Genomic DNA, 24217 nt, shown 5'->3' on the forward strand with positions numbered 1-24217 from the left:
ATATTTATTGTCATGGAAAGATATTCTACTGTAATGGAAAGTTGTTGTATCCATATATTAAAATTTAGGCAAAATACATTAAACTACACGGATTTAGTTCATGGCTTCTGTATTGCTCTCTATATCACTACCAACATGCATGTGCAATAGCAACATTTAAACTTAGAATAGACTTGTTTTACTTTGTTCTGTAAACCAAAGGACTGAAAGGATAGGATTCAATTTATGTTACTCTAGATCTGCAATAGCAGCAGGCAATTAGCTTTGCCGTCCCCCCTTCCTCCACCCATCCTCATCCCACCCCTTAATTCCCTTTGTAGTCAATGGGGGAAAGATACAGACTTTTACTTATTCCTACTTCCTTCTGAGCATTACAAAACCAACATAAACTACTATGTAATAGGTAGAGGTCTTAAGACTCTTGAGGTCTCATCTCATAGATAGAAGTCTCAAGTTAGTTAAGGTAAATTCCACTTGAAGTCAACTACACTCTTGGTATTTAATACATTTCAGCATAAACTATGCTGAAATGCCTATTTATTTGGAATAAAGGTCATCCTCTTAATTATCTGGTAGAAGAACAGTTTTGGAGCTAAATTGGTTTAACTGAAAGCCAGTCATAGGTACCAGAAGTCCCTAAACTTTTGTAAAGTCATCTGTCAAATTTAACAGAATTATTGCTGACTCTACAACAGCGTAAATATCAAAATATTAATGGAAATTATGAACAGACTGGCTGTTTTCCCAGTTGTCCATTAACTCTAGAACAGTAACACTGTTCAGATTTTTTTAAACTACAAACAGCAATATATGAGTCTGACACAAAATCAGGTTCTCCACTGACTTTCACTTAAAGAGGCAAAGTGCCTCAGTCACAAACTAACTGCATAGCGGGAAGAAAAATTAAAAAAAACCCAAACACTCTGACTAAAGATAAAGTTTTTGTTGTTTCTAATGTCCATTTCTGTAATGGAATGCAAGCAGAAGGCTACCACTTAAATTTTATCCTATTTAACTGAGTCAGGGAATACGCTCACAGGTAACTCTGTAAGCAAGTGGTACCATGCATGACTGCCTGCTCATTTGCCAACAGATGAAAATCATAATGAAAGGCTGCTGTGTTTCTGCAGAGTTTTGTCTGTGATGCTGTACACATCTCTCTCATACATCTCAACAATGCTTCATCTTCCTGAGTGGCACCGAAATATCTACATAGCTCTTGATCTAGGTCAGGCCAATTTCAAGGATCAATGCCACGACCTCTTGCGTTCTCCTAGAATACAGATATAATTCACATTAAACCAACTACGGTATATCTTAGTAGGCTTTCCCAAGTAGTCACACTAGATGGTATCTTTTAGTGACCAACGCATAAGAAGAACAAAAATAAATTTCTTAATTGCTCATGTAAAAATGCATCTCTTATGTTCCAGCTATTCCTTAAGAGGTGGTGATTGTAGCTCTCATTGTTGCTGATACTAGTAACAAAAGATACAGAAATAGCAATTAAAAAACCACACTTTCAACTACCTGTACCCTTTCTGAAGATGTAATATACATGAGCAGTGGCATCAAATTAAGCTTAATGATATTAAATAGCTTACTAACACAACAGGCTTGTAATTTATGCTGTACTCATTTTGCCAAGTCATTCATTAAACACAGATTTTTTTTGTACTTTAAAACAAGGGATTTTTTTTTTCCAAAGCAGTCTAGACAGTATGTTGCAATAACTTTAAAGTAAATAATGATTTCAGTGTTACGTTAGTAGAACTATGTTTTCACACAGTATTAATATGCTGTGCATTTCAGTGGTTCTAGATTCATTGCGCACTTCCCCTCCCGCAGGACACATGGCTCTGAATCCCATGGAAACGCTGTATTGTAATGTTTAGTAGTATTACAGCTTCTAATACTTCTATCTGTCAAAGTTCAAATAACTACATTTATTACCCTTGTGAATCAGTATTACACTCCCAAATCACCTGGGAATCTACAGTTTAACCTGAAACACTCAGCTTTAGGTTTCCTGACTACACAGTTGTGAGCTTTGCAATTATCTTCCACTATTTACTGATTATTAATTAACTCAAAAGGTTTCTCATATTATGATTCTGCTTTGGTCTTCTATAAATTAGATTTGCATAACACCACATGACAGACAAAGAAAACTTGAGGAAAGTGAACAAAACCCCTCCTCTGTGTTATTACCTGTTTCAATTTCCCAAATATAAACTGAATCATCTTCACATCCAACAATTAGCAGATTTTCAACAGGGTCAAATTTTATCTTCTTCACAGGAAACAGATGCTTTCTGGCATGTAAGAGACATAGTCTCTTCTGAAGGTGTAGAATTGCTACTGAGTGATCACTGCACACACAGCACACTATGCTGTGATCTTTTAACTGCAAAACAGAAAGAACTTCATTTTCAACACTGTAACCCTAGTCATAACAGTTTAGTAAGCCTGGTAAAAGTTGTCCAGTGATTTCTTTCCCAGAACACACTCATTTTAGAAAATTATGTTTTATTTCGGTGTACTTCTCCAATTTGTTTTTAACAGGCTAGCTGTACAACTGATCTAACATGTAATCTCCTCCGATTTTTAAATTTTTTAAAAAATAAGAATTATAATTTATTCATAGTACCTTATCAAAGCAGTGATTATCTAACCAAATACAAAGTAATAGTTGTCCTAGAAGAGAATTTGGTAAAAAAATTGCTTTAAATCAAACTGCTGTTTGTGCGATATAAAATTACGTCAGGTCTTAAGACACAAAAGCCAAGGGCAATGTATTTCTAACAAAAAATTAGGTATGTTACAATTTCAGTTCACGCTGTATGGATCTGATTCTGCAAAGCCTTCCCTTCCTGCAAGTAATTTTTGTTGACACAGGAAGGAATTCACCCTATGGAAAACCTCAGCCCTGTAAAGAGAGCTGAAACACTATCTAAGCCAGCATTAAATCCTACCATCTAGTTTACAGAAAAAAGAAAGCACCTTACGAGTATCAAGAACTTAGGCCATTACAAATCATCTTTTGGACTTCTTAATGTTGGCACGTAAGTGAACTCTGAATCAACCATAAATATCAAAATATGTCTTCACAGGCTTTTTAAGAGGAAAAAGATGAAATCCCAGCCCCATGGAATACAATGGGGACAAATTTCAACAAAATTCCATAGAGCATCCAGTACTTCAGTTCAATCTTATTCCAAATTTCTCATAAAACACAACAGCATACATCCAAAAGACCACAAGGATGTGTCAGGAACCAAAATCAAGCATACAGATTTAGATTAAAATAATATTAGTCCAAATCTTTTCTTACTATGTTCAAACCCCTAGCCTTACTAATTACATTTTTTAACTTCAGAAGTTGAGATAATCAGATTAACACTTAGATTGACAGCTATAATAATAAAAATGGTGAATAGAATGTTAAGAGCTTAAATTTAATACATCGCTGGTTTAGGATCATTTTTCTGCACCACTGAAGTTACAAACTAACACAAAATCAACCCCCTGAAATTAAAAACAACTTCCAAACAAGACCATTAAATCAATGTAAATTAAGGATAAAGTGCTGAAAAGTATTTACATTTTTTTTCCTCATATAAATATACACACACATATATACACGTATATAGAGATAACTTTTTTTTTTGAGGCATCATTTATTATACTTTTACTTACTTTATAGTTTTCTGGAGATCGCAAAAGCTCTGTCACTGGACCAGACTGCAGACTAAATTGGTGTAAGATGTCTCCAGTAAATATATCCCAGCAGATCACAATAGAATCCTGGGCCCCTGATAACAGCCAGCTTGGATCAAATCTTACTGATTTATCATGTGGATAAAGTAAACAAGTGACTCTGCTACTATGACCATTCAGAACCTTATAAGGTAGATTATCTGAAACAAAATAGTACATAAATTATTTCTGTTTTTTAAGAATAGAGGTTCCGTATTTTACATTACATTCACTAAAAGTCAAGAGATTCAAAAGACTAAATACAACAATCCTTTACACGGGATCAAAGAATTTTGGATGTGTTCCTAAAAGGGAGGACAAAGGTCTGCATTCTGAGCTTCATCTACTGAGATGTACTCTTTTTATTCCTTCAGCAGAATGATCTTTTGGAGGGAAAATGACAAAGATGGCTACTCCCCATATCATGACATCCCACATCTCACTTCCAGGTAACTCCATCCCCACAGCCTTTCCAGGACTCCTAACAGTGCAAAGCACTTTGGCAACGCTAAGATGTGATCTGATAGATCAGCTACACAAGTAGAAAGATCACAATGTTCCATTTTCATCATTCAATCCCTGACCATCATCCCTATTTTTCTGAGAATTTTTACAGGGATCGCTGGAGGGGATGTCAGAAATACACAGTCTTCTAATGCTTGACTGAGACAAATTTGGACAAAATTGTCAAAACTTACCTTTCAAAGATATGTTGTCTAAAAGTCTTGCTCTTGCAGTTTTTAAACCTAGTGTTACAAAAATTTTCCCATTTTCACATCCACACACAACCTTATCGAGACTGGGTATGTATACAGAGGAACTGACAACTGCACTTTCGATTCCATCTTTAGATGCACAAAGATGATCAATAATGCCCTCTGACATTGAATGGTATTTATCAAAGTTATCCTGAAGACTCCATGTTGCTGTAATTGGGATCTCTAGAGGGCGGGAGAAGAGAGTCAGGAATTTTTAATTTTTTTTTATTCAAAATAAAATAAAAATCCAAACAAAGCAAAATATACATTCTCATCTCTTCATCGTTTCTCCTAACTCGCCCTTTTTGCAGCCTAGCCATGGAAAGTCAGCAGCTGCTATTCCAACACTAAATCACATCTCACTAAACCCTTTCCTTTCTACCTCCTTATGAACAACAATCAGTGGGACCAACTAAGTAAATTTTCATGACATTTGGTAGAGAAGCTTTTATGGGTAGATGGTAAGGAAATGGGAACATTTATTTGTTCAGTTCCATGAAGAATTTCTAGACACTTACCTTTGTTAGTGTCTTGCTCCTTCTAACTACAGGCAATCATCACACAATGAATGAATGCGCATCACTTTCTAGCGCGAAGATTTTTTCATGAGAATTTAAGTTTTCATGAAAATGGACTCAAAGACATAATTAAAAAGACAGTCTCAAGAGCACAGAATTGCCAAACCTTTTGGTGAACCGTCGAATGTTGACACAGGGACATCAGGTACGTGCCACAAAGTGATCCTTCCTGAAGCCTCACCAGAAAAAAGGACCTTATAGAAAGGCTCCTTTCTTTCATTCATGAAGCCCGTGATAAAAGGAAAACTCTGCCAAAAACAACAGTAAATCAATATTCTGACATGAAAGAGCCAATAAAATAATGTAATAATTAATCATGAATTCAATTTTTTTTTTGCATCAAAAGCTGTAGAAATACAAGGCAAAAAATGGTTGAACCCTCACATGGCACTACATTCTGCTCAGACCAGGTCTACTCTGCCTGGCTCAAGCCCCTTGAAGATCACCTCTGTTTTGCCAGTATCCTTGGCTAAGTCTACATCCCAAATGGAAAAGTGGAATGGGTTTACTGTCTCTAAATGGAGAATCTAACAGTATCACAAACATATGAAAAAATGGCAGCATAAGCACCAAGATTAGGCTGAAAAAAGTGCAGTGAAACATTGATAATCTTCACATCAAACCAAATTCAATAAAGCTTCAATCATGATAGCTTAAATTACTAGAAATAATGAAAGGTAAGAATTATGCTTTTACATAGATAGGTAACTGTCTATAACATCATCATTCAGACAACTGGAAAAAGTTAGATACTAGAGAGGTATGATATCATTGATAAACAGACCTTCTGACATTTACCTAGTTTCATTTAGTCCATGCTAAAACTTATTGTAGTATATCTGTCTCAAACACCATGGTTTTTATTCTCCCATGAAGACGAGATGTCTGTAGGTATAACACTACAGATAATTGCCTCTCACCACATCAGTAACATCCAAACTATGTGATAATCTACTGGTGACTTGCCAAGAACACCCTGTTTAGTTGTACATAAGCTTCCTTCTCAAGTATAAATTAAGAACAGGTGAGGTGTCTAAGGGGAGGCTTCTAGTGGCTCAAAACCCTCGCAAAAGTCAAGAGAAATAGGAATCTCCAGGTATGTCTACATTAGTATGTTTGAGTTTTCACCAGGTGTGTACTTTGGAAGCAAACGTTTAGGTTTGTGTTGTGGAGCTGTCTTGGAGCACCAGATCAGGATCCTTTTTCATGTAAGTAAACTGGAAGATGTGTGCAGGAGCACACACACACAAAGAAAATCCACATAAAAAAAAAACCCAAAAGCACACCCTGTACTGTAGATAGTGTGGGTGAGAGGTCATCAGCACAAACTGTTTTGTTCCACCCTTCACCTTTACTTAGATAGCATAGACACAGCTTGACTCTGTCTGCTCCTTCAAGACATTTTAATAAAACCCTCACCTGTTGGATATATTTCATTTACAACATTGAAGTTTGGGAGTAAATTCCACAGTAAGCAACTGTACTGTAATGTGGTTCAATTTCAATCTAAGAATAGAGATCAAAACAGATCATCACACAGGCAGTTTTGTTGTCTCAAATAAGCTATAAAAATTATTCAGGTAGTGAGGTAAATATTAAAGCAGAAATATCAAAAAAATGCAGGGGATGTTAATTTTCAAAAAAAGCCTATGTTTTGGGGGAAGCACATATGAGCTTCCTACCACCACTGTAACCCTATTATTCACTAAGCCACGTGTTTTGGCTATTTCTTTTCCCTCACGATATGTGACCTTTTGGCATCCTTCAGCAGTTATCCTATCTGATTTTAGACTACAGCATTTGGGGGATGGCTGAATGGCTTGTGCTATTGCCCTTCAACTGAAAATTAAGTCAGGCTTCACAAGAGCATGCAACAAAACACACTTTCTAAGAGCCTATAGTTTCAACAGGAAAAAGAAAGAACACTAGAAAACCTCACATAGGAATATATTTGATAGTGTTTCTAGTCAGGTACAAATAAAAATATGACTCCCTTGCATATCTTGAGAAACTATCTAAAGACTTGCTTGACTTCTCATGCAAACACACATCAAACTAACACAACTGCAGGCATGAATTAAATTCACACCTTCCAACAACTGCTATTTCATAAACAGTATTAGCAAGAAGACTTCGCAACAAAACCGGAACCAAAGCTACACAGAAAAAGCTGTTATTTGGTTTGGTTCAATTTTTGCCAAATAAGAACTCCCTGCCACAGATTATTTTTTGTCCTACTTCCTAATTCTAATCAATTTTCTAATTTTCAAATCAACTGTTCTTCCTTACCTATTTCTTTGTGGTCACACAAAGCACTACTCAAAAGTGAGTCAAGATGCAGGTTTTCAAGCATAGCCGAGTCCACTTGAGCTACTTTGTCTAAGCACTGCCTTCTAAATTTGAAATTGGTGTGACATGCTCTGCTAAACACAAAGTCTCAATCAGAAGTATACACATCACCTACTTTTTTTAGCTTCCTCTTTTCTCAAGCATAGAGGCTTCTTCAAACAGAGACCATGGTTCTGAAGAGAGTCACATGTGTCTAATTTTATGCATTGTGGGTACGGCCAGTCTGCTCACAGTGTAAGAAAGTTAGGCATGTGATTATGCCTCTAAAGGCTCAAGATAACTGAGGTTATTCTGGATTAAATGTCACAGATTCAAATCCCTTCAGTTTAGGGTGGATACACATAGGAAACAACCTATTTATGTAGTTACACTGAAATATGCATATGTTTCTTAACAAAACAAGAACTAAGCAACTTGCTTACATTCTGCTTGTGGGCTGGGGCTTTTCTGTTTTGTTTTGGTGGTTTGGTGTGGTGTTTTGGTTTGGGTTTTTTTTGTTTGTTTTTTTTTTTTTTTTTACACATTTAAAATTAAAAGCTTCTAAAACTATTCTAGACAAACTTTAACTTAAAGCTCTCCTTTTTTTGCCAGAATTAGAAAAAATGATCACTTGAACAATTAGCCTATTTATAGCTGTAAACACCAGATTTGTTTTTTGCCTGTGAAAAAAATAAATATTGCAGAATTTAAGGCAAAAACATGCTGTGAGTATCTCCAAGTTTCTAAGTAAAAATTTTAAAATTAAGAACTAAGTCTTAGTCATTGTTTTCATAGAACAATTAAATCTGCTGATGAATTCAACATTTTTTTAGGGATCATTCCGGTAATTACAAACAAATAATGAATGAACTTTTGAAGTTCACTGTAAACCTTTATAAATTTACCTTATTTTCCTTCACACCAGTAAAGCAGAGTAAATGAGGATAAACAGTTTCTTTCAGCACCTTCCCATCAGCAGGATATATGCTTTTAGAAAGCCCACTGTGTAATTTGAAAAAAAAAAAAAAGAAAAAGCTTTTGCAAGTCATATTTTTCAGAAAGCAGAACAGTAACATCCAAGATTCACAAGTTCAATTAAAAGTTACTGAATAAGTAATTACAAGCGACTTTTCAAAATCACAGCACCAGCTGCCCAAGTTCTACATGGCTAATCTTATTCCTGTGTCCCCTGCTGTGTCAAACAAAGACTGAGGGCTGTCAAACTCAGGGTAAACCTTTGAGTGCCAAAGTGGTTTTGTTCTGGTTTTTGATCATTTGCAACATGCAGAGATTTTCCATAATAAAACTCCCAAAGTTCATCTTGTACCTGAACTTTTTGTGTGAATTTCCCATCTGAGCCCACCTGTTTAGCAGCTGGTAGATGTAACTGTGGCCATCTTCTGTCCAGATGATAAGTCTGTAAGCTGCTAGTACTTCTCCACCAGCAAAGCACTGACCACTTTTACAGAACTCAGTACAAAGCAAGGAGAAATCACAATAATCATAGACCTAAGCTCAGAAAAACAATAAAATATAATCAAACAGTATTGGCACATTCATTTTAATTCAAGGTGATTTTGAACAATGGATCAATAAGTAGAACATTAGCTTGACTCTGTAGTTTGACTACCTCTTTTAAAGCCAAAGCAGTTTTCACACTATCAAACTACTGCACAGTCAGAATCAAATCATATGATTTCAAACAAAAAGAAACTGATAATTTAAAAAAGTAGCATTAGAACCTGTTATATTAGGGTATTTTGGATGGGATTTACTTTGCTTTGCCTTGCATTCAGAATTAATATTCACTGGATTATTAATTTCTTATAGAGAGGTAGGTAATGAATGTAGCACATAAATATAACATTTAAGACTTTGATAAGACCTGTAAATGCTTCTGTCTGTATTCTTTAAAAGATGGCATAATCACAGCACATATCTTAAAGGAGATTTTTTCTTTTCTTCTTTGGGGAGCAATATTTTTCTTTTTCACAAATTAATTGAAAGCAAAGAACATATAATCCCCTCTGCTTGCAAGAATTCTTCTCTCTTCCATTTCTAGAGCTAGTAAAAAATATGACTTGCTTGCTTCCTCTGACCTTCCCATTTTAAGCCAAAACAGGATATGACTAGGGCAACCTAGGATATTGTCTGGTTGTTCACATTCCCAGTGGCCTCATAGAGAAAATATTCATAGCCACATTTTTATAATATATTCCAGCAGTATGAGGAAATAGAACTCAGAATGAGAATTTCTACAAATTACTCACACCTAATTTCTATTCATTAGCTAACTTCTAGTTCATTTGCTCTATATTTTCATTACTAGAGAAGTGGGTTAAGTAGCCACTCTAAACATACATGTGAATCTCTATCTTACATACCACACACCTTTCAAATTAAGCAGTAACATTATCATCATCATCTTTTATTTTAAAGCTGTATATTCACTGAAACATACACGTTGAATATCCAATATGACTTATGCATCTCTAACACTACTTTAAGCAGTAAAATAAGTGTAAGTACCTCTTCTGGAAAAACATACAAATTAATAGAAAACAATGCATGTTACACATTTTTCCATGAAAAGCCTATGCATTCTATACATGGAATATCTTTATAAATGCTTTGTACAGACTTTTAAATAGCCCAAAACAAACATCAAGGATACAACTGAGTTAACTTTGAATAATACGGTTACAGGGCATGGGAAATTTCCATCCCTCACCCTCCTCCCCCAACAGCAGTGGTGTTTGGATCAGGTACATGTGTTGCACTCATAGCTCAGGATTATTTTAAGAGAAATGTTTATAATACTGGGGAAAAGACATACAGAATTTTTACATTAAAGTTCAGTTTAACTAAAATTTAAAATAATAACAGTTTCAGTAACTACACAATGCATTTATTTTCTTACAGCTACGAGAAAAAGTTGCACAGCCCGGGGCTATTTAGTTTTGCTAGCTTCTTTTAGTGTAACCCAGGCCGTTGGCCCTGATGGAACAAAGGACCCTGGCTACTGAGGACTTGCCAACTGTGATTACTTCTGTCATACTTAAACAGTTTTTCTGCATCTTTGTCTCCTTTTGAAATGCACTATGGAAGGGAATATAACACAACCAGTGCTCTAAAAATGACTTAGAGTAATCCCCTTTCTACCCAGCTTATTTAATGTTAAATTTTCAAAGTAGAAATACATTAGTAAAAAAATAAACATTTAATCTCAGTCATGCAGTTGAGTAGAGAAGGGATACAGCCACTATTATATCTTACAATTAGCAAATGTTTTTTCTTTAAGCTGAGGAAAAAAACAAGAGTCTGCATGTAAAAATCACATTAGCTTTTCAAAATTATTAACAAAATTAAAAATAAAGGATAATGCTCAATAATGTACCTGCCAGCATGTGGAAAACACAACTAGAAGGAGCCTTTCTGTGTAAGTACAAAAACGTACTGCTTGACAATTTATATAGTCCAGAGATTTTGATTCCTTCTCACACACGCTTTGTCTCTCCTTTATAGCACAGAGGAAAAAAGACATAAGATTTATTCTGGATATCTGAGCTTTTATTTTTAGGATAGAAACAAACGACTGACTTGGTTAACATACACTTCCAAAATGCAATGCAATATATGCTTCTTAGAGTGAGATAGGAAGACAGCAGGGTTCGTAAGTACGATGTAAACAGAAGACACTCATTGTGGCTCAGACCTTTGTCTCACTTAAAGAAGTGGTAATGAATATGGAGAAGGACTAAAGGCAGGTCATAGATAGCATCTGCTGTAATGACTATCTGCTAAGTATTCTTCAGTCAAAAAAATAGCTACAACAACCTATAAACTGACGGTATCAGATTCAGAATGGCTGATGAATACTTTGCTTTGCCACTAATCTTTGTTGCAACCAGGACAGTCTGAGACCTATGGTGCTGTGCTATGTCATGTTTGATCTTAACACCTCCAAAAGTTAGTGGAAAAATATTAATTTTTCTAGTTTTGTATTGCTCAAAACATCTGTATGGAAGGTTTTTAAAAAAAAAAAATCTATTTTCTCCGTTTTTGCGTGGATGTCAGACTTAAAGGCCATCATACTCAAAATAATTAATAAAAATAATTCCAATAAAGTCACCGAAAACTGACGTTTTCTATTTTGAAGGATACCACCAGTATCAAAACCTCTCAAAGGGGTATGCTGGTTTTCAAACCATGTCTATCAAACTGCAAACCATTCTCTCACTACACCTTGCAACTCAAATTAATTCCAATTAAAGAATATTTATTAAAATACTGCTCTTTAACATATGAAGTAGCTGGTTTGTTAATAACTCTGCATGCCTACCTTCACAAAAGCAGGCCACAGGCAGCAAAAGGATGGCACCATACCATATATGCTTCTCTGATGTCTGTAATCAATTGTTACAGTCCCCAGAATTTCTACAGCCCAACAGTATTTTTTTTGCACTAGGAGTGTTGAAAAGATACCCCACCCCAAAACATTGCAGATTAACCAAAAAACACACCACAAAAACACCGCTATGGTATCAAACTAGACACACTCTCCTGCAGGGTCTGATATTACTCCATTAACAATCTGCAGTTTGTCAAGTAAGGCAGTAATGTATTACAGACGTTCAGAGAAGATTGTTGACATTTTGCCGTTTCTGTTGATGATTCATAGTACTTAGCTGTAACACTGAAGTCCCTTTGTGAGTCTAGCTCTCAGTTTAATTCAAACACCAAACATTGTATTCAAATTCTAACACTTGTGCATGTCAAGTGACAGCTGCTGAGAAAATTAACACAGAAAAGCTGCACAGAATAAGTGAGTTTGAAGATGGAGAAATAGGGCACTTGACACAAGAAGAGTCTTTTCCAAGCAAAGACAGCATTGTGGGAGGCAGACGGAGGAACATAAAGTCTAAAGGACCATTTTTTAAGAAAATAACAAGGGTGAAGAGAGAGTACAAAGGCCAATTTTGAAGAGCTTTGAGTTTAAAGGAAGGAGAGAAGGGGTTCAAAGAATGGAGTGAGATTATCAGGACAGAAGGAAAACATTACAATTTCAGCATCATGGAACAGAAAGACACGAAGCCTGGGCAAAAGACTTTGCAGTTGTCAAGGCGAGAGCTGTCCAATGACACAACTAATTTTAAATAGCTATATGAGGGTGTGTTTTCAGAATTTTGTGACAAAGTTAATCAATTCTGTTTAATACCTACCCAGAAGATTCCAATTTATTCATATTCTGCTTCAACATATCATTTCCTTGAGAATATGACTACATTCATGTCATCATTCAAATCGTTGTTTCACACCTCATACAAACTGACCTGTATGCTATTCAAAGATGAAGATAGGTCCCACACTTTAAGAACTCCAGTAACAGACACTGCAACCAATGAGTCTTCTGTGAAAAGTTAACAATGAGATAGTCAACTTGAAATCAAGTTCAAGCAGCGTCTAACACCAAAACAGAACCTTGACACAGTCACTCCTGTTCTATACAGCACTAAAACAAGGATTCTGCAGGACACTGTTTAGATGAAATACTACGTTTACACAAAAATAACTAATTGGCATATGAAACACGCAAGCAGATAGTGAATAATTATTTTGTCCAATCAGCTATATTTCAAGAGAAAGCACAAATAGTGGATTTATGCCCTTGATTTCCCTGATACTACAAAATTAATTTGTACTTATATCCAAGAAATGAGCTGCTTACAACCAGTGTAGAGGCTGTTTTTTAAGAAATATATTCATGACCAGCATTAGGAGTATTAAAAACACCTTCTTAGGTGCTGTCAATGAAATAACATCTTGTACACAACAGCTCTATAAAATATGATTAGATCATTAAATCTAGTAGGATTGTACTATCTATACTGAAATATTTTACCACAATTTAATTGGCCTACATAAATACATCTACAATGTATACCTTGAATTCTTGCAGAGTGTACAATACACATACAATTTATCCAATCAGAAGACTGAGAAGATGATAAAGTGTGAAGAACATTCAAAGTCTTAGCATCAATGATAAGAACATCTTGATATTCTCCACAACAAAGAAGCCAGCCTTCACCTGTCATTCGGAACGAGCAATGGTAATACTGTACAAGTGGAAAGAACAGAGTCAGCATACAGAGCTACACAAATGTGCACACATTTTTCACATTAACCATATTATACCTGGAATTGTAATCAACACTTGTAGCATTACTAAAGATCTACTGCATGTGTGAGACCATACGCAATTCTGTTAGTGACACAAGCACTTCACAAGCATTTATAACAATTTAATTAAGGCATACAGCTTAGTAAGAAGCGCTTGCTACTGAAAGCGGTATCTGCCCTGTCTAAATGTTAGGATTTTTGGAAGCAATCAAGGTGTTCATTTTCATTATAAATTCCTAAATAGTTTGAAACTTGTTTCTCTGAGAGGCCTCCAAACATTTGAGAAAACTCATGGAAGTGCATAAGATTCATTATGAATTTTCCTTTATTTTTCCAGGAGGAATTTCTACTCAATGAGATTCTTCATTGTGACACTAAATCCCCTAGTGTTCAGAAGAGTCACTCTTTCTCAACAATCATGTAAAGAAAAGAAAAAACAGACACGTAGCAAAGTATTAAGAACAGAGATGATAGAGGTACAGAACGACTACAAAGATTTCTTTTTTGCTAAGTTTTTTATATGTGCAAGGGTATTTGCATTTTGTGTAATATCTATCAATAATTGTACACATAATTGCTATAAATGTATAAGCAGCCACCTCAAATGGAATCTACAAGTAAAGAGTAGCCTTAAAGGGAACATTCATGTAGTCAGAGGAAAGTATCAGATAGACCCACAAAATTGTGCCTCATTTATGACAAGTTCTCTTTCAGTTTTGCTTAGATAATTCTTGGTCAATCAGTTAACTAATTGAAGTCTGAAAACAAAAGAAGCATCAGTAACTGGGAATAGGATACGTATTACCACAGATGTTATGAATGATCACAGGCAGAAATGCTTAGCAGTAGGAACCATTTGTAATTACTGTTAGTCTTAAATTAGGTTTGAACTGGAAGATTTGTTTAGTTAATCTTCTGAGAAAACCCCACACTGGTTAAGATCCACAAATGGTTAAAAGTTGACCCTGGTGTTAAACTTCATTTCAAATAGCAAATATTCAGTTCACACTGCTTGACATCTGCCATTTATAGCTGAATCATTTAAGCTGAACAAAAGGAACCTACCAGATCAGATAGGTTATTAGTTTAATTAAAACCTACTAAAACATTAACTAAAAATAAAGCACCAATTTTAAATGGTGATGCTATCAAAATCAGTGTGCACTAAGCCTCCCAGACAATAACATTCCACAGGAAATTATAATCTCTCAGGTCCTATTATGCCACAAGGAATCATTCCCTATGGAACAATAATACCACCTACGACAAAAAAAAAAAACAACAAACAACCAAACCACCACCTCAATAAAAAAAAAACAACCCCCAAAAACCCTCTCAAAAAAAAATATCAATTTATCATAAATATCTGAAGGTTGCATTTTAAGAATGCTTTCCCCTCCTAGTGACATCTGTTCTTTTTCCTAAGTTTTCCTGTTAGATGTTCTTATTTTCCTTTAGCCATCTTGCCCAAGTTATAGAACAAAAGTCATTATCCAGCCAAAATTAGACTTAGCTTACTTCTAACAGCAGAGAAATAACAATTTTCTAAAAGTATTTGCTTCTCCTACTTGAAGTATAAGAATAAAGTTTTTGCCTCTGATCTCCACAAAAATCTCCACAGTGCAGATCTGTCTGCTTCTCCGCAGAACTCCTCCCTAATTTTAACTATTAAAATCTAAGCAATATCACAAAGTAGATCATACCATACGTCTATTATAACTAAGGCATGGTATTGTGCGTATATACACACAGAAATGTAAAAACAATATAGGTGTATGTTTTAAACATATACACAAGTAAAAATTACAGAAGAATAACTTCTTAATCTATGCTTTTATATACACAGATATATATGTAAAAGCATAGATTGTTAAGAAGTTATTCTTCCGTAATTTTTATTTAGTCATTTACACAAGCTTTTTCTTTTCCCTTTATCATTCACAACTGGTGTGAATTCATCATGTCAACCTAAACAGTGTCATGAAAAACAGTGTTTCTTCTGGAAGCCTTAAAATATTTGGATTCTGAATTTTGCCATAGTTTGAGTCACATGAAATCTTAGACTCCCATCATTTGGAGGCTTAGTTCCACCTTAAACTTCCTCACTGAAATAAAACATCATTTTCATTAACCTAGGAGTCCTGAGCTCTTCTCCTACTAATATATCCAGAAATAAACCATCTCTCTGAATCAAATCTGTATGTGCTGGGCTCCTCAATCATATACAAACATGTCAAACACACCCTCACACTCCAATGTTTAGGTACTTAGTGTACTTAGATGAAGTTCAAAGCAAGAACTAGAAATTATCTGAAGTAATATTTATAGCAATTTGGCCTCTGAAAATAAGTTAACTGTCCCGAGTTCTGCGATGAATGACAGTGTACTTTTGGAAGTGGGGCAGAGCAGTACTTTGGAGGCCAGCAGTAAGGCATCAAAACCTTTCAAACATTTAAAACTAAGATCTTAATCAGATTTTCTCACAATGTTTGGCTAGATTGCTTGTACTTCTAAAATATGTCATCAAAAAGTCAACATTATACTTGAAGTTTCCGTGCAATTTTAACACAGGACAAGAGTAAAGGTTAAGACAGGTTTCACTTTGCTGCCCGTTGCCCAAGCTTTAGAATAAGTTGATTGAGACTGCATTCCAGAAATTTGCAGCTTAAAAAGAATCAGTTTGATTTCATTTAAGTTCAGAGGAGCATACAAGTCTCTTTTCTTAGATGGTAGTCAAAAAAGGAAAAATAACAGATATAAATCTACATATATTGCAACAGGTTTTTTCCTCCTATTAATATGTTATGAGCTATACATTTAAAATTGTATGCTTATGAAAAATATCATGTTAATAAAGCAAAACTTGTCTTGTAATGAACAGAGATATTCCATGAAAAGTTTCTATACTTACAGAGATTGCTGTATGCCTATAAGGAAGCTTTGCGTTCTCAATGCACTGTCCACTAGTGACATTCCAAACACACATCTCCCTGCCAAAGATAACTTCATATTATTCTCTGTCATTTCCACTCAATTGGCTGGAATAATTTTGTGCCACCAAGTTTTTCTTTAGTGCTGTACTTAAGTGCAGTCTGGTCGTTTATGTGGCTTTTTGTTACAGATTACTGGGTAAGAAAATGTTGTGGTCATTAGCAGGCGATGACATACAGTATCTGTTTCTTTTTGTTTTGGTAATTACACCCTGCTGCCTTGCAGCAAACCTGACTTTAAGGCCAACTCTGGTCTACAACAAATTGTAGGTATACTGCCATTACAGCTCATCAACGCGTCACTGTAACTATCTGTCGTTGGAACTACATCCTCCTGAAAATGATTCATTTCACTGAACTTAAACCACAGGTTTTGAAAAACGCAATGCATCTTCTGCCGGATCAGACTTCAGTTCTTGAGAGGAACCGAAACTTCTGTTAAGAGGAAACAGTGCCACCATGAGGCTATTCCTGAAATCTCTTCTTGACACAGCTTGACAACCTAAACATCTGTGCAACATCCTAGCTGTACCTAATTACAATTGAAACGAATGTTTGAGAAAGACGAGTTAGCCAGTCTCCCTCATCTAAACATTATTCAACATGCTATGGGACTAGAGTACAACAGAAACAACCAAATGAAATGTTGAAAATGAGGTTGTATGAGGTGTGTTGTCATAACTTAGCAACTGAATGCTAAACTTTGATGCTTTTAGATTATTTAAACAATAAGCATTATTTTCACAGTTGAAACTATCATTTTATGATTTCTGAAATTACATTTTAAGACATTTTCTGTATGAGAACTTAAAGAACACATTGGGAAAAAAAATATTTCATTATACCAGAAACAGTACTTAGTGATTTACATTTTAATCTCCACACTTCCACAGTTTATAACCTAAAAATATTACTTAATTTCTATTTTTCAGCTAAGCAAGAGCACTCTGTAGTGTAGCAGAGTTATTAGCCCAAGAGTGCTAGCTTAGAATCCTTATGCTGTTTCTTAAACATTGAGGCAGTAAATTTATCCTTGTTTATATCAGTATGACAATTACAGTAACATACCTAAAGCAGTAAAGTTGATATGTACATGCAAGCATGCACAATAAGAACAGAATACAACTTCATCTTCTACATGTTGCACTTAATTTACTGTCTGTACTAACAAGGAGTGAGTGATACCACATGTTGATAAACCCATCCTACAGCATGTACTATATACATGCACAGGACATCAGTGAGAACCTCTGAATCATTAAGGATTATACATTTCTATATTAGAAGTACAAAAATACTGTTCGATACTCATCCTTCTGGGGTAAGACAGTTATGCAAACACTTAAGAGAGTCTGAATTGGGATGGGGGGCAAGTATCATCTTCCATACAATTTCTTCCACCCTCAATACTAGGAGATGGAAGCTTGAAAGAGGCAGAAATGAATGATTCACAAGCCAGAAAATGCAGTTCGACAAACCCTGCATCTCCTGAAGATGAGGCTTCCTATTTGTAAATTATCTCAACTTCATGTTGCAGCCTTCCAGGGATCAGTGATGGATGCTTTGCCCTTATGTAATACAGATGAGAAGTCAGCAGTAATTTGGTGAAAGTGAACATTTAAAGGGGCCAGAAGACTATTCAGTCCTACCTACATACATTCCAAGCAGGTCTGATGAATCCCTTGAGACGCAGAACCTTCAGGATGTGAACTCTGTATGGTATATCTATAGCAAAAACCTCATTTGTTTCTTAACGCTTTTCAACCCAGCTTTTTGGAAATACAGTATCTTTTCTCCCAGTATAATCTGGAGACAGTACTGCACTAACAGAACTTCATAATGAAGATGAAAAATAGTTTCACCTCTGAAGCCTTGAGTAGAATTTTAGGAGGCCAATACAAATCTAGTCCTGTAGACCCCTCGCCCTCCTTTTCTGCATGTAACTGTTTACCACTATCTTCCCAGTGGGGCAGTCTAACCTTTGAGGATTAAGAAGCCTGAACTAGTTTGTTCAAGTTACCCCTTCCTTATATACTCATGATTGAGAGAATCAGACAGAAATCCTAGAAGAGATTATTCAAAAGATTAAGCAAGCTCCTCAGCGAGACAGTAGTAGCCTTAAGGTGATGGAAGGTGTAGCATGAAGAAGGGCAATTAACAGAAAATATTCATGGTAAAAGCTGTCCTGTTAATAGGAAAAGATGAACCCAAAATGAGAGAAGAATATCATTGAGCAACAAGACAAAATTGTTTAAGGACAGCCCTTAAGGAAGTAAGAAGCTAACCCTAAATACTTTCAACAGCTGAAATCCTGAATGGATGGGCTTCAGACCCCAGCTGAAAAGATTATCAAATCGAATAAAAATCTTGAATGCTGACCTAGCAGAACTGCAGAAATTAGTTCAACTCAAGTGATGGGCCAAGTCACAACAAACACAGGAGAAAAGCTACAAGATCAGAAGCCTCTAAAAGGATGTACTCCAAAAGAGCAAATCAGATTTAAACAAGGAACATACATGTCTTTTATTCAAGGGCAGCCTTTTCTCTGCTTCCATATTTACTCACTGAGCAAGCATAACCTGGATCAGAGTACGTTATCCTCTTGGACTGATTCAGTTCTCAAGACTGAGCTCAGAAAGGAACAGAAAAAAGCACCATGATATTAAAATGCTTCTGAACCTGCTGATTCTCTCCAATAGCCCATTACCCTCCCTTTGAATGGGGCCTAGCTGACCCTCTGAACAATTCATTCTCCTGACTGCTTACTGGATATCTGAATCTGCCAAACCCTTCTGTTGTCAAAGGGATGAGCTCTTAGACTATTGTATATAAGCAATGCAGTCCTTATCCTAAGTAGCTGCTGTCCTTTTCATATCATAGACCCGGATTAAAAACCTTCTGCCAAAGGCAGAATCTGACCTATACCTGCCATACATATAATTATTTAAGAAATGAATAATTGAATATTCAGTTACCTACCCATTTTCAGTAGCACTTACTACATATGGCTGTTTCTCAAAGTCTCTTGCTTTTGCCAAACAAGTTACAGAAGCAGTATGGCCAAAGAGAATTTCCTTAGATGAAATCTAGGAGAATAACACAAATGATTTAACTAAAACATAGTATTTTCAGTATAAACTAAGGAGATCTAAAAGCTAGAAAATACTACTTGTAGATGATATTATTAAGGAGTAATTAACAATATGCTTTATGTTCTAATGTTCTTCAGTCATGTTTCTGGAATGCATAAAGATGTGGGTGGATTACGCAGTTTGCACGAAGTACAGTCTTTATATTCACAGTAGTCTTAAAATTGCACCTTCTGAAGAATTTATGGAGTGTCAAACATTATAAAACAGGCAATATGCAGAATGTCTCCAGCCTTCACCCTACAGCATGCAGAAAAGTGGCAGAGTGAAGTAGGGAATTATACAGTAAAGCTCTTAAGCATGTGTTTCATACAATGTGTTTAAGTAATCCCTTTGATTAGCTTCACTGCATGCAAAAATCTTAATGGAAAAAGGTAGCCCCATAAAAGTGCAAACGGAAGTTCCAAGCTATATTTGAGCACAAATGGGGCAGCCAAATCCAAGAGAACAGAACTACAGTTCTAGGAATGCAGAGTAAAAAAAAAAAAAAAGGAACAGCTTTGACACTGTTCCATTCTCAGGAAAATAAATGTGAAATAGTCAAAGCAGTAGCAATAATATGCCAGGAGGTTTGCAGCTTAATTATAGCAAAAATATATATTTCATCTTACTTCTTCCATCTTTCTACAAATGTTTCCATTATTAACCTAGTAGAGAGAGCTCTCTTTTGATAAATAGATTTTTTCTCCCTTAAATGACAGGCCATGCTCAGCAATTGATTTAAAAAAGAAAAAACTTACAAATAGGAATCGTGATAATTGTGTACATTTATTTGTCATTACTCACAACACAATCTCAAATTATAATCCACAAATCATGATAATCTATGAAAAATTTTTTTCCAAAGTCTGGAAATAACTGAATGCTCATACAGGCATTTCAACACTTTCTCTTCATGAGTTTCCTGTAACAAATATCACACTATCTTTAAAACTTAATCTAAATAAGTGAAAGTCTGGAAAACGCCATTGTTAATAAAAGATAGAACTCCAATCTGTCAGTGGGCACAAACCTTTAATTCTGATGAAAGATCCCAGAGACATATTTGTCCTTCTTGACTTCCTGTAACTATAGTCTGCTGGTCATCTGTAATCATAATAGCTGTGATGCTGTGAGAGGGAGCTGTTTTCCCCCACACTGCCACAGCCTGTACCTTCATAGTCAGCACCTGAAAACAGAAATAAGTCATGATGATTCTAAGTAACATGAAAAAACAAAACAAAAAAAACAAACAACTTATAGAAAGGCAGTTTAATCAACACTTGAGAAGCGCTAGAAAATACTGCTGCAAAATAGTTGATGAGGTATTGAAACATTTTGTAGCTGTTGCCAACACCACAGTAACACTTTCATTGAGGTGGTTATCCACTAATAGCTTAAGTATACAAGCAGACAATGATGTGCCAGTATTTTAAATCTAGGCAGTATCAAACAGGACTAGAGCCACCAGGGACCAGTACTGTCACAATACTGAAATACCAGCAACAGGAGTTATATGCTGACCCACACAACCTGGCTTAGCTCTGACGGGCCCATGTCCAGCAGTGCTGCTCATTCTCAGCAGCTAACTGCTAGAGAATGGAGATGGCACAGGAGGAGGAGTCAATAAAGAGTCTGTGGTTCCTAGAAGGCTAAGGCAAGAGAATGAAATAATATGGCTGGAAGGGTGGTGGGTCAGGAGTGAAGAGAAAAAACGAGGCCCAGGACAGCAAAGCACTATACCCTCAACCATTCAGTGGCTTATCCTAGAGATAAGACCCAAAAGAAAGGGGGAGGCCGAGTTGCAAGCTGGGAAGCAGGGAGAATGAACACACTCTTTCTGCTGCTCAACTCATTAGTCCTTTTTCTAAAAATTTTATAATATTATAGATTTTAGTCACTACTGTGAAAAATTGATTTAATGGAATTGTCCAAAATGACTACCAGTCATTAGTTAATTCAATATAGATTCTTATGAACTGCATTTCCAGAAAACTTTTTCAGTGTCTGTTCAAACACCAGAACTCAAAATATCCTCAAATCCTCCTTATTAAAAAAGTTCTATTACACTTGTTTTTCAATTTGATGCCTGTTCCTTTTAAAACCACATCCGCTTGCTAGCTGAATTCTGTACTTGTTTCACTTCAAACAAAAGCCTTGAGAAAACTGCTCAGTTGCTTCAAAAGTCTTCTGTCACATTTGCGGTTCAACTTCACATATTCATAAGTGCCTAACATATTTCTAGAATATTCCCAATACATTCAAAATGAAAAAATTTTGACACTTAACTCATATATATCATATATATCCTGTTGTTAAGACTTTTCAGGGGACCTAGTAACACACCCAACAAGTATGTCTCCTTTGGTTCAATTTAAGTGAAACAGTTCTCATAAAACAGATGCAGATAAGCAACACCTTTAGCATCGGTGTCTTCACATGAAAGAGCCCTACACTAAGCTGCCAGTGTCTACCTTAGTTCAAATGCAAACAGTTCGCATGTATCAAGTCAGCTGTATCAAAACCCCAAATTATTTACATAATTTTAACATTAAGTATACAACAGCTTCCAGTACTATTCCCTGTACCCTATGATGGTTTTTCTCTCCATTTTTCTAGAAAGCCTGGTTCTGAAGCATCTCTGTTTACATCCCTTCACTTTGAGCTTTCTGGAGAAGATGGCAGAAGATTGTTGTCACCTGCTTCTAATTGCTGTCAGGGACATAGAACGGTATTAAGTTGGCTTATGCCAATGAAGTGACTCCTCTGAAAACCAAAACTAAAATTCTCTCAAACTTCACTGAGGGCAGTTTTGACTACCACCAGTATGCAGGCAATAGTCAGACAGTGGACAGACATTGAGCAAATTCAAAAGTCAAAAATGTTTGTATACATCAACATGTTATTCCCAAGCATGAGTGAAAAAGAAGAAACAGATTTTAAGCTCTTCAGATGTACCATTGTCTAGGGTCACTTAAATAAACAAATATTTTAATTATTCTTTTCAAAATATTGTGGCAGCTACATATTATCCAAACAGCGATAGTACCATTGAAAAGAAACTTCAGAGAAGCCACTTTGCAGCCAATTAACAAAATTCACCTTTTGAAGGTGTGCCCCTATTTGTCCTGAAGAAAGGGGAGACAGCAGAACCCTCAGGACAACCTTAGCAAAGATATTTAAAATAAAACAGATGCCAGTAATAAGCTGCTAGAACAGTGCAGTTGGAAGAGGTCAACCAAAAGACATGACACTGAAGCTAAAATCTTGGGAAAAGACACAGGAACTGGGTAGAACAAAATGCATGGCAGCAGATAACAGCAAGCCAAAGGTAGTAACACAAGAATGATGCAAAGTGACATGAAGAGCAGTTACTGCGATAATTCAGAAGAGGCCACAGGACAGAAGCAGCCTTTTAAGCTATGTTTAAAGAAACTGTAATGCAAACTGTTGCTAAATCCAGCATGGTAGCAGCTGAAAGCAGAGACACAGACAAGAGGTATGTATCTTCATTACTACTAATAGAAGCCTCAAGTGACACAGAACTAGAGGAATGGTCTTGCTTTCCTACAAGAATTTGAGATGAAGGGCTCAACTACTGAGTAAAAGGGTTGAAGAGAATGGTATGGCAGACTATCAAGGTCCTGCCATGCAACCTTAGCCAGAACATCAACAGCAGAAGAGAAATCTAAGAGTAAATTAATTGAGGTCAAGAGTTCATTAGCCTAATAATCACATGTAGTTTCATTTTAAAGATCTCTGTGGGCATATCACAAAATACTGAGAGACACTATTGATCTCAGCTTTAGAATTTGACTTTTCTAAAACTTTTTTTAAATCTCTAGTTATGTGAAGTATTATGCTTACTGGTGAACACTAAAGTCCTTTTCTCTTCCAGTTCATGCCCTAAAATGAAAGTTGTTCTAGCCAAACTCTAATAATATGTTTTTAGGTATCAGCTAAGCAAAGAAAATTCACCATTTTCATAGGGCTTATACAACGGTGACTGCCAAGTTAACAGTTTGCTAAGCCAAATCCTGAGTCTTTAAAACACGTTTTCTTGCATACCACGTAGTCATTTGTACTTGTGCCATGGGAGTGTTCAATTAATGTAAAACACCATAAGGCAGCAGAATTCAGGTTTGTCCTGCACTGAATATGAAGTCATAAATTACATCTTGTAAAAGAAGCATGGAATCAAGATCAATATTCTTAGCAGAAGACCTGTTGCTGAGCAAGTGATGAGTAACAGACAACTCAGAAAGAGGATCAACAGAAGTTAAAAATGAAAATTGCCAGAATTTGCTAATATATACATGATCTATTTGCACACATTTGTTTTAGAACTCCATGAGTGTCATGAATTAATAAACAGCTACTGCTACAGACAAAACATTGGTTATAGAAGAGAATTCATTTAGACTAAAATGTTACAAGAACATTTTGGACTTTTTCCTTTATATTATGACAAAATCATAAGAGAAATAGAAAAC

The 24217-nt window shown here is 35.7% G+C and overlaps 1 protein-coding gene across 1 annotated transcript in view; it reads right to left on the reverse strand.

Annotated features, from left to right (window-relative positions):
• The window catches only part of WDR72 (WD repeat domain 72), a 108942-nt gene extending 85231 nt beyond the window's left edge, over positions 1 to 23711 (reverse strand). The window contains exons 1-13 of the mRNA XM_074155870.1: positions 23703 to 23711; positions 20758 to 20913; positions 19576 to 19682; positions 16518 to 16596; positions 13368 to 13542; positions 12757 to 12833; positions 10821 to 10940; positions 8787 to 8932; positions 8329 to 8425; positions 5202 to 5343; positions 4458 to 4700; positions 3700 to 3920; positions 2212 to 2407 (exon numbers count right to left, since the gene is read on the reverse strand). Coding sequence (XP_074011971.1) covers positions 2212 to 2407; positions 3700 to 3920; positions 4458 to 4700; positions 5202 to 5343; positions 8329 to 8425; positions 8787 to 8932; positions 10821 to 10940; positions 12757 to 12833; positions 13368 to 13542; positions 16518 to 16596; positions 19576 to 19682; positions 20758 to 20913; positions 23703 to 23711 — 1768 coding nt within the window. The remainder of the gene's footprint in view (positions 1 to 2211; positions 2408 to 3699; positions 3921 to 4457; positions 4701 to 5201; positions 5344 to 8328; positions 8426 to 8786; positions 8933 to 10820; positions 10941 to 12756; positions 12834 to 13367; positions 13543 to 16517; positions 16597 to 19575; positions 19683 to 20757; positions 20914 to 23702) is intronic.
• Between the last annotated feature and the right edge of the window lie 506 nt (positions 23712 to 24217).

This window comes from Numenius arquata, chromosome 11 (assembly GCF_964106895.1).
Source record: "Numenius arquata chromosome 11, bNumArq3.hap1.1, whole genome shotgun sequence".
Lineage (NCBI taxonomy): Eukaryota > Metazoa > Chordata > Aves > Charadriiformes > Scolopacidae > Numenius > Numenius arquata.